The sequence below is a fragment of the Piliocolobus tephrosceles genome, chromosome 18, assembly GCF_002776525.5.
Source record: "Piliocolobus tephrosceles isolate RC106 chromosome 18, ASM277652v3, whole genome shotgun sequence".
Lineage (NCBI taxonomy): Eukaryota > Metazoa > Chordata > Mammalia > Primates > Cercopithecidae > Piliocolobus > Piliocolobus tephrosceles.
The window spans coordinates 19,127,308-19,139,046 of record NC_045451.1 but is presented as its reverse complement, the minus strand read 5'-3'; the positions used below and the strand labels follow the sequence as shown (position 1 = coordinate 19,139,046).

Genomic DNA, 11,739 nt, shown 5'->3' with positions numbered 1-11,739 from the left:
AGTAAGTCATTTTCATGTGAAATGAGAAAGAATTCGATGTCAGTCCTATACTTCTCTGGAAACAGGAAGCTAAATCTCTCAGTACAGTATTACCTTTTCTGGACACTTCAGCAGACCCTGAATCCTTGGTTAAAGGGGGCATAAATACCCCATTCTCTGTTTTATTAATGTTGTTTAGGAATAATTTGGTGACAGGAAATTTATCTTGACTTGGCAACTTAGTTTTTCCAGGACTGTTTCATCTCCATAGCTGCCTTTTCCCACCCACCCCAAACTGAATTGCCTGTGTGAAATATCAGGCTGTTTGCTAGGGGAGATGAATCTTTCTGTGTCTGAGAAGCACACATAGTTTTCGGACTCAGCATCTCTCTCTTTTCAGCACCTGTTTTTCTCTCTAGAGGAGCTTCATTTCTACTTCTGCACAGGGAGGATGAACAAACCTTTAATTAAATTACTTGAAATTTCAGTGATGATATTTTTTGAAATGATTATGCATCTGTTCTTTAAATATTTTCACTTAACTGCTAGAATGAGCTCTCTACATTTCAATTGTGGATAGTGTAATATAATAATGAATTTATTAGAATATATTTAATGAGGCTCTGATTTCTGTGTTACTAAAGCACACAAAGTGTCCAATGCTTATGAATAACATGAAAGAGACATTGTTAAGCTTTTAATAAGGACTTTTCTTTTTGTAAATCCATAGTGTCTACATCCTATAACATAGATTCGTATTTTATGGCCAAGAAAGTAGCATGACATTGGAAATAATACAGAAACTGGACATTTTTTCTCATTAAAAATCATAAGCTTAAATTTACACAATGGATATTCTCAACCAGTACCCTACACAGAAGATAAAGCTGTTGCAGAAGTACAATATTCAGGTAGGGTAAGAGGGAAAAAGTCTCTTATGCATGTTCCTGTATTGTGTGCTCTGTCCCCATTTAATACCTGCTAGACAAGTCACAAAGGCCTCTCAGGGGAGAGCAACAGATGATCTCTTTGAAGGTTTTCCTCAGTTCTTGACTCCGGAGTGCATAAATCAGAGGATCGATGATTGAGTTACACATGATCAGTATGAGATAAAAGTTAAAGTGAGACATGAAGCACACACAATATGGATTCTGAGGACAAGAGATGTAGAATATTAAGTGGAGGAAGAATGGGGCCCAGCAGACAACAAAGACGCCAATCAGGATGGTCAAAGTAATCGCTCCCTTCATATTGGCGCCTTGGCGGATGGCACCAGTGCCGGGGAGGACAGCGATCCTCTTAATGTGAAGCCTGGCCATCAGGAACATGTGGACATAGAGAGAAGCCATGAGAGCCAACATGGTGAAGAACATGGTGATGAGACAGATGATGACAGCACTACTATCTGAGTAAATGATGAACAAAATGCCTGAAACCGTGCAAGCTGCCCAGATACAAGTTATGATGATCCCAACCCGCTTAACTGTCATAATGTTATGGTACTGGAGAGCATAGAAGATAGTAAAGTACCTGTCCACCGCAATTGAAAGCAGGCTGCAAATGGATGCAAGCAAGGAGCTACAGATCACTGAGTCAATGACATTATCAATGTTCACTGTGAAACTCTGTGTGTCCGTATCTGTACTGTTTAATAGGGTGATGACAATGGTTTCTGATCCATTTGAAACGCTCACCAGCATATCAGCCACAGCCAGGCTGCAGATGAAAAAGTACATGGGTGAATGCAGATTCTTGTTCTTGGCTATTGCCACAATCACGAAGATATTCTCCAACAAGCTGATGACACCCAGTGTCACAAACACCTCAGGAGAGACAAAAAGTTGCTCGTAGCACCCTCCATCAGAGTAGCCTTTTCCAAGGGACTCACTGGCATTGCTGTGCAGTCTGTAGCTGCTGCGGTTCCAGAGGTGCAGAGAAGCCTGCTTCCCACGGTGGGTGGAGTTCACCATGCTGGCAGGAGAATTCCAGTGTCCCCCTGAATTGATTTAGCCTCCTGGGTCAGGGAGTCGTCTCAGTTATTTCCTCCAAGTCTTCATCTGTCTGAAAGTTGTGAGGCTAAAATTGCCATTCCTGCTGTGAGTAAATGTCACAAGTCCAGAGCGTGACATGGAGTTTTTAGTCTCTTTTAGGTACGACTCTGATCATTATCACTTTAAAATCTTGGGCTTCAAAGTATTCATTCTCAGTTGAAAGAGTCTGCTCTTTGCTTTTTTGTTCTCAGTTCTGCTTTAACTTTAATCTTATGCATTCAAGTCTGTTCAAAATAATTTTCCTAGAAGCTGCCATGCCATTGGGAGACGAATCTGTGCGCACATGCTCACATCGGCTGCCTTCTCGGAAGCTTCTGTTTCCAGCCTGAGTACTGCTTTGAGTGTTAGGGGCTGTAGGTGCCAGCTGCTGATTTTTATGATGTGTGGAGAGAAAAAAAAAAAAAAAAAAAAAACATGTTCACAGTGGCTCCTCCTCTGCTTCCTTCTGACCAATCCTAATGCAATGGGAGTCTGTGAGACAGGATTATGTTTCAGAGACACAAATTGCAGGGCGACACAGATTCAGATGCAGAAGCTCCCGAAGTCTGAAGTCAAGAAGCAAGCCGGATAAGAGAGACTGAATTTCCCTTTTCAAGTTTTTAAGGGAAACAACTTGATCCCTAGAGGCCATTCCGTGATACTTCTATGGTTATTTTTTATTTTAGTGCTCTGTAGTTTGTAGCTGCTTATTTCAGGGTTAATTCTGAATCTCAGTTACTTAGGTTGGGAATGTATCCTCTTTCCTTTTGTGACATAGATAATACTAAGTAGTGTTCCTGAGTATTGAGCTAAATAAACATCTTCCATCCTGCCTTGGAATTGGGTGGGACCTAATGACTAAATTCTAGCTAATGGCATGTCGGCAGTGAGGCTCATCGCATTAGCTCTTTCATAATTTTACACAAGATTCCTCTCCTGTCTATCATTAGATAACCATACGGCATCTTTGAAATCTCATGCTGCAGGTGGCAGGACCATATCATGAAAGGAGCCTGTCTCTTAATGATTGCACAGAGCAGAACTCACACCTCCAACTCCCTTCTGTATTGCTGAATGCCTAATCATCTGTATATTGTAAAATGTTGTTGGGATGGGGTTTTCTGAACATCATGAGCTGAAAATAATCTCACCTTCCTCTTGCCTTATTTTTTCTCTTTTTAAAAATGGTCATACAATTCACATACCAAAAAATCCACCTCTTCAGTAGTAAGTGGATTTTTGGGGGAGTATATTCACAGAGCTGTGCCATAATCATCACTTTCTATTTCCAAAACATTTCGTTATCCCATTAGCAGCTCCCCATTTTGCCCTTTCCTCATCCTCTAGAAACTGCTAATCTACTTTCTGTCTCTATAAATTTGCCTATTTTGGACACTTTATATGATTAAGATAATGCAATATGTGGCATTTTGTGACTCACTGCTTTCATGTAGCATAATATTTTCAAGGTTTGCCGCCACTATAATGTGAATCAGAATTTTATTGTTAAAAAATTGAAAGAGGATCTTGCTCTATAACCCAGGCTGGAGTGCAGTGGCATGATCATGGCTCACTGCAGCCTTAACCTCCTAGGTTCAAGTGATCCTCCTGCTTCAGCCTCCTGAGTAGCTGGGACAATGTGTACCACCACACCCAGCTAGCTTTTAAAAACAAATTTATAGAGATTGAATCTCATTATGTTGTCCAGGCTGGTCTCAAACTCCTGGGCTCAAACAATATTCCCATCTCAGTTTCTCCAAGTGCTGAGATTACAGGCATGAGCCACTGCGCCTGGTTTTGATTTGTTTTTATGGCTGAACAATATTCCATTGTATGTATACATTATATATATATAGTATATATATGTATATGTGTATATATGAATGTATGTGTATATATGTATGTATGTGTATATATGTGTGTATGTGTATATAGTATATATACTTTTTATATATGTACATATATATGTATATAGTATATATGTGTGTGTATATATCCTTTTTTTTTTTTTTTTTTTTTTTTTGAGATGGAGTCTCGCTCTGTCACCCAGGCTGGAGTGCAGTGGTGCAATCTCAGCTCACTGAAAGCTTCGCCTCCTGGGTTCACACCATTCTCCTGCCTCAGCCTCCCAAGTAGCTGGGACTACAGTTGCCCGCCACTGCACCTGGCTAATTTTTTGTATTTTTAGTAGAGACGGGGTTTCACCATGTTAGCCAGGATGGTCTCGATCTCCTGACCTCATGATCCGCCTGCCTCGGCCTCCCAAAGTGCTGGGATTACAGGAGTGAGCCATCGCGCCTGGTTGTATACATTATATTTTAAAATTTATTCATCAGTTGAGGAACATTTGGGTTGTTTCCAGTTTTGACTATCATGAATTATGCTGCTAGGAATATTTATGGACAAATTCTTATGTGACATATGATTTCAATTCTTTTGGATACACAACCAGGAATGGAACTGCTGAATCATATGATAACTCTGTTTCTTGTTTTGAGGAACTGGCAAACTGTTTTCCAAAGTGACTGCACCATTTTACATTTCCAATTAGCAATGTATGAGGGTTCAAATCTCTTCACATTCTTGCTAGCACTTGCTATTGTCTCTCTTTTAAATTTTAGCCATCATAAGGATATGAAGTGAACTCTCATTGTACTTTTGATTTTCATTTCCCTAAGGCCTAATGATAATAAAGATGATTTTACGTCCTTACTAGTTACTTGTGTAATAATCTTTGGAGAAATGCCTATTCAAATCCTTTGCCCATTTTTAATTGGATTTTTTTAAATTATTGGGTTGTAATGGCTCTTTACATATTCTAGGTACTTTTGCCATTTCAATTATTGATAGTGTTCTTGAAACCACAAATCTTTTAATTATGATGATGTTAAATTTATCAATGTTTTTTGGTTGCCTCGGCTTTTGGGATCATATCTAAAAAAGGATTGCCTAACCCATGTTTATTAAAGTTTACACTTACATTTTGATATCTTCTGTTTGATGAGAAATTGCTCTCATAATTTCCTTTAATTTTTAGATATAGTTTTCACTAATCCTTTGAGCATATTTGAACTGATTTAAAGACTTTATATATTAAGTGCAACATCTAGACTTCCCCAGGAATAATTTCTGCTGACTTCCTTTTCCTAATGTGTATGTGCTATATTTTCTTATTTATCTGCATGCATTTATTTATTCATTTTTGTTAGAAACTGGAAATTTTGAATAATACAGTCCAGCAACCCTGAAAATCAGATTTTCTCTCTTACCCAGGGTTTGTTGTTGTTGTTTGTTATTGTTGTTGTTCAGTAATTTTTCTGAAATAATTCTAAAAAGTGTGTATTCTTTGCCTTGTGTAATCAAGGAGGTCTTTGCTCTGATAGCTGATTAGTCAGCTGATGAGTGGACAGAGATTTCCTTAGATGTCGGGAACCAACATCTCCCTTAGTCATTGCTGAGAGACTCCGTGTTCGTGGTGGGCATGCCTTTGACACTTAGCCAGGCACTGGGCAACTCTGCCTTGTCCTTACTTTCTGCTTACACACAGCCACCAAGGTCAGCCAGAGGTGAGAGCTCAAGGCCTTCTTAGGGTGTTTTTTTGTTTGTTTGTTTTGTTTTTTTTCTGATCATAAGTACAGTCCTGTATGTATGTATGGCTTTCTAGATTCTCAGGGATATGTTAGAGTTTTTATAAATTCCTATGGGCATCTCATTTTCTTGAACTTTTTCTTTGTAAGCTTTTTGAATAGCTGATTATTTTTGCCAACTTCTATCCATTGCCTCAGGCAGCTGTGATGTTAAGCAATTGTTCTGATTGTTTCCAACAAATGTCCCTGAGGAAAAGACTGTTCTCCGGGGGTGAGTTCTGAGTTAGGTCCAATAAAGAAGGCCTGCAAGTAGAGTTTGTCAGGAAACCAACAGATAGGTCAAAATAATGATGGCATCTCTGGTAAAGGGAATGGGGCTTTGAAGAAGATCCAACCCCATTTTGCACCCTCCATTTCCTGCTAGGCTGCTGCTTTTAAACATTTTTACAGGCTGTTAGTTGTCAAAGCTACTGCAGAGTCCGTGAGTTGGGAATGGGAAAAATGTGTCTAGTTAAAATGCTGCAAGGTTCACTCTTCTTACTGCAATTTAGCCATTTTCCTGAATAAATTTACCTTGGGTTATTTGAAGTATTGGTCAATTTTCAGAGTTCTGAAAGTGTTAATTCTGACAAGTTTTGCAAGTGCTCTAGTTACTTTAAGTGATAAGAGACTTTTCAGTCATCCTGATACTATCATTTTCACTCTCATCTTCCATCCATTGCCTTTTATCTGAAAAAAGATTAAATCATATTAGATTCATCTATGGCAATTTTCTTCCTTAACAGACTATCGGATAAACGATCAAATAGTTATTTCATACTTATTCTAAATCCTGTATAAACTTTGCATATAAAAACAGAATAAAAGAACTGGTTGAAAATTTGAATAAAATAGAAATATTAATTTAGAAATAGGTAAAATTAATAATAAAGAAAAGAATTACTCCCTTAAATTTTTTTTCCCATAAAAATGTTTTATGAACAAAAGGATCACACTGAAGTCCCAGAAAATCACTTAACAGCAACAATTTAATCATTGGGTGTAGATTTATAAGATCTTTATTGTAAGGTTAATTGTGCTGAAAAGATGATCTTCAATATGATATTTTATTTGTGTGCCATGGTTCATAGTTCTCTATGAGCCAGAAGAAATACAACCAGTAATATTAGACACATTGATAGTATTTTTGAAAATTTATTGCAGATTTCTTTTGTAATCCTCACAAAATTGAATTAGATCATAATTTATTTCTGTTCTGAGATAAATATATTGTTTTACATTTTATAACAATAAATGTGAAACATTAATGTAGAAAAATGTTTACCAAACTATGCTGCATGGAACACTATTTGTAGTTTTTTCCACCACAAAATATTAATGAATGGGAATGCTCTAACATTAAATAATTTTTAAAATATTGCAAACTCATTGCCCTCTTGAAGTTTCAGAGTTTACATCAGCATAGTTTCAGAAATTGCCTAATACAAAAATAAACATTGCTTAACCCCAAATTTCCTGAACTTATTGGAACATAGAACTCTACTTCTTCCACTTTTATTTTCAAGTACCTGTTAGACTCATTTCTGTTATAATGCTTGTTTTGAAATGTAAATTTGTTCCAAACATAATTCATATATCAGGGAACATTTTGATAAATAATGATAAATTGTCTACTTTTGCACAGTTTTGTCTAGGAGAGACAGTAGGTGAATGGGGAAAAGTGCATCTGGTTGAACCAAGACACGGGAACACGCACAACACACACACCTCAAACAATACAGCTCAGTGAGTGTCAGGAGGCACAGCCATCCACATGTGGTGATAGAATTTCTTGTGAGAATTTACATAATCATACTTCTATCACTTTATAACTCATAAGCTACAACCCTTCTGAAATTGACTTCCACAAGCAAACTGCAGATTTTTTTAAAGTGCTTTATGTATTGCAGGTTTATGTATTTTTAACTATTTGGCATGCTCCTGTTTTAACTGCAAGACAGTGGGCCTTGTTTTATTGGGTTCTTTTTGTTAATGTATCACTAACAAAGTGTTTGAGTTTTATGTGTCTGGTGCCATTTTTTCCATAAGCTCTGTTGTTTTTATTTGTACTTTTTGCATGATTTTTCATAGCACACTGATTTTTAAGGAACATATATATTATGTTACAGCAGATATAATGTAATTATAATTTGGAATATATATTCACTGAATCACAATTTGGGAAACATTGACAAAATTATTCTGACTATAAAACTTCTCACTTAAAAATAGGTAATAATTACCTTATGAAATATAGTCCTAATTTATTAAAATGCAGCTGCTATGTCTATAGGCTGATGCTTATGTATCTCCTAGTTTGCATAATTGCTGTCCATATACAGAATGTCCCAGTAAAATGTACATCATTAGGTATTGATACTTAACATATGAACATTTTATACCCCATTATAAGATCAACACAATTTTTCTCATTATGATGTTTAACATATATTTTAGAGTGAATTATATAAAATATGATAAAATACTTTTGTTGAAGCCCATATTTATTATTTTTAATATAAAACAACAATGGTTCTCTAAGGAATTAATTTAATTATATAACTCTTTTGTTTCTAAATATTTTAAATTAACACTAAGATCATATAATTTATTAAAATATCTTTAATCCTAATGAAATATTACTAATATGTTATTTATAAACTTGACACTGAAATATGATTTTATCTTAAAGTATTAGAAAATTTAGCATTTCAGCATTTCCTTCCTATTTAGCTTATAGCAAGATTCATTGTGCAGTTTTGCTATGGCTGTCTTAAAATTCTCTCCAGTCTGCTTAATTTTCCTTTTTTCTTTCACTCTATCAACCAGTATTTTACTGAGCACCTACTATGTTCCTGATACAGAGGCAGATAAGATACGCGCTCTGCCGTGGAGGAACTGCAATGTAGATGCCATCAAAATGGGGAGTCTCAATGAAGAACTCAGGCTGCAAGGGAGTCTAGGCCTAATTAGTTGTAAGCTAATGATTCCTACATTTGTGATCAGTGATATACTAATAGCCATCAGTTCAAGAAATCTCTGCTCAGCTGAGTCTTAACTTATTATTGGATGGTGGTGTTTTATTTAGATAAATATTGGAGCATTTAACTTGGTAAAAGAGGTAAAGAAGACTGGAATTCAAGGCAGGGGGAATAGTTTCCACAAATTGATATTTGATATTTATATGAAATTTCATATATCATATGATATATGAAATTTCATATTCATAATATATGAATGTGATATATATGATATTTCAATAATATATAATATGATATTTCAAATTTGCAACATAGCAAATATTTTGGCATGGCTGGAGTACACAAAAAAGAGACATAGGAAATGAGAGGAGATGTTAGCAAGCAACAGCTTATCTAGGGCTTTGCACGTGGTGCCAGGGTGCCAGAGGCCCAGGACATTCCTTCCAAACCTTGAATGAGTCCTACATTGCCTTTTGGATAAACAGCCTTGAGACTGAAGAAGGAATATAATATTTACATTTTAGGAAAAGCACTGCATAGAATTATGAGGGGTAAAAGTGAGGAGTTAATATAGTCTTTGACAGTACCAAGATACTATTTCAGAAGCCCGAATAAGAGTTCGTGAAGGCTTGAGGGAAGCCAGTAGCAGCTTAGGTATGAATAAGACTATTCATCCATCAACTGAATGAGGAAGAGAAAGGACTTTTCAATGCCTTCTACTTTTTGGCTTGGGCGAATTGGTTATGTTGGTGCCGTTCAGTTAGCAGGTACACAGGCTAGCTCTCTTAATCTCCATTTTCATCTCTTTCAATTTGGAGTTTGAAAGCTAAAATCTATATTGTCTAGGGTCCTTTGTAACCTGAGTTTTGTATGTGAATTAATTTTTTCCAATTAGATACAGTCTTCATAGATTTGTTAATAAGTGAGGCAGAAGTCATCTTCTTGCAACCATGGTAGCTGGCTAACAGGTTCTGGCAGACGTAGGCTTTGGCATTAAGCAACTCCACTTTTATGTATCTGGTTACCCTCTTTATGTATCAGGGATAGCAGTACCAATGGGAGCTTTCTGACCTGCAGATCACAGCCCAGGTGCTATAAAACTGGAATGAAATAAAATCATTGAAGGTCTACAACCATCCCCAAATTTGTAAGCACCTTTATTTCCTGTATGAAGTCCCCTTCTACTTGATATGCTAAGAATGTATCTGTTTTCTATACTGAATCCCCATTGTTATATGCAATCAAAGAATATTGAAAGAGAAATGTATTAAGAGATAAAACACATTTAGTTTTTGAAATTTTGAATTGGCAGTGTTTCTGCTACATCTAAATGAACACATCTATTTAGCAAAATTATTTGTAGAGACCAAAAGAATGATCTAGTATGGGGCTGAACATGGTAGCTCACCCTCATAATTCCACCACTTTGGGAGGGTGAGGTTGGAGGATCCCTTGATGCCAGGAGTTTGAGACCAGCCTGAGCAACATAGTGAAACCCCATCTCTGAAAAAAAACCTTTAAATTAGCTCAGCATGGTGGCACGTGCCTGTAGTCCCAGCTACTCAGGAGACTAGGGTGGGAGGATTGCTTGAGCACAGGAGTTTAAAGCTGCAGTGAGCTATGATCACACCACTGCACTTCAGCCCGGGTAACAGAGACAGACCTTATCTCTAAAGAAAAGGAAAAAATGAATGATCTAGTAGGAAGACATATTTTCGTTGTAGTAGATAAACGCTATAGGGGAAACTGTCAGCTGCTACTAGGATGGGAGGAAACAGGGCACTATAAACAGTATAATGAGGAACACATGTATTTTTGAGGCAAATGTGAGAAACAAAATAGGCAAAGGAGTGTGTGTCTTTTCAGTCTGTGGTTGTATGATATGGAGTTGTATAATAGGATTCAGTTTGTGATTGTAATTTCATGCATCTTTCATCAGTCTTTTATAGTTTACATCATACAGATTCTACCCACATTCTGTTAGACTTGCACTTACATATTTACTTTTTTGGTGTTATTGCACTTAGAACTGGTCCTTGGGCAGGGTGCAGTGGCTGACTGTATTAGTGTGTGTCTTTTCAGAAGAGGATACCAAAATGAGGTTAAGCATGCAAGATTTAACTAATAAAATAACTGTGAAGAAGAAAATGAGCCAGGACAAGCTAAAAGAAAAAAAAACAACCCGTCAGTCAAATCATGAAATGAACCTGCCCCTGAGTGGAGAGAGGGAAGAAAGGGTGGAGGGAAGTGTCCTAGACCTCGTATGAAGTCTAAGGAAGGTTGGCACGACTGCTGGGGAGCACTCAAGCGAAAGCTGGCTTTCAGATGGGTCCCATGTCTCCCTGTCATACACCTGATTTGGGGTCCCTGCTGCACAGTTGTTGGCTGGAAGCAGCTGGGGGGAGAATAAGTATGCCGCTGTTGAACGTTTCTCCCAGGATCTGGACTACAAGAGTAGTGGAAATAAGCAACAAAGAGTGTTTATGTAATTCCCTCCTGCCTGCCTTACTCTGGAATAATGTCATCTCAAATGACAACTCCTTTCTTGCCTTCAGCATTTAGTGGTCTCTCCACACAACTACCCTACCCCAGCAGAGGACAATGAACGTTGCCTCAACTCTTCTCCTCAGCACTTTATTATATGACTGTGCCACAATGATTACTCATTTGTTGCTTATATATCTGTCCTCCTGAAAGACATATGACTTTTTCCAAGTCAAGGACCAGTGACTCTTCTTAGGATGTTTTCAGTAATCCACAGTGTTTTACAAAATTAAGAAAAGACAGAAGAAAAATCGAGTTTTCCAACCTTGATTGATTATTGGATGGATGAATTATAATTTCTAATTTCTATATTTCTTTATCATATTTAAAATAGTTATTTTGAAGTTGACCTACAGTAAGATTCAGTTTGTGATTGTGATTTTATGCGTCTTTCGTCAGTCTTTTATAGTTTACATCGTACAGATTCTACCCACATTCTGTTAGACTTGCACTTACATATTTACTTTTTTGGTTTTACTGCATTTAGAACTGGTCCTTGGGCAGGGTGCGGTGGCTCACACCCATAATTCCAGCACTTTCAGAGGCCAAGGCAGGTGGATCACTTGAGGTCAGGAGTTC

The 11,739-nt window shown here is 37.1% G+C and overlaps 1 protein-coding gene across 1 annotated transcript; it reads right to left on the bottom strand.

The window, feature by feature from the left end:
* Positions 1 to 667: 667 nt before the first annotated feature.
* MC4R (melanocortin 4 receptor) lies at positions 668 to 2,393 on the bottom strand. Its single transcript, XM_023218371.2, has one exon. The coding sequence runs from the start codon at positions 1,947 to 1,949 to the stop codon at positions 951 to 953; it is 999 nt and encodes a 332-aa protein (XP_023074139.1). The 5' UTR covers positions 1,950 to 2,393; the 3' UTR covers positions 668 to 950.
* Between the last annotated feature and the right edge of the window lie 9,346 nt (positions 2,394 to 11,739).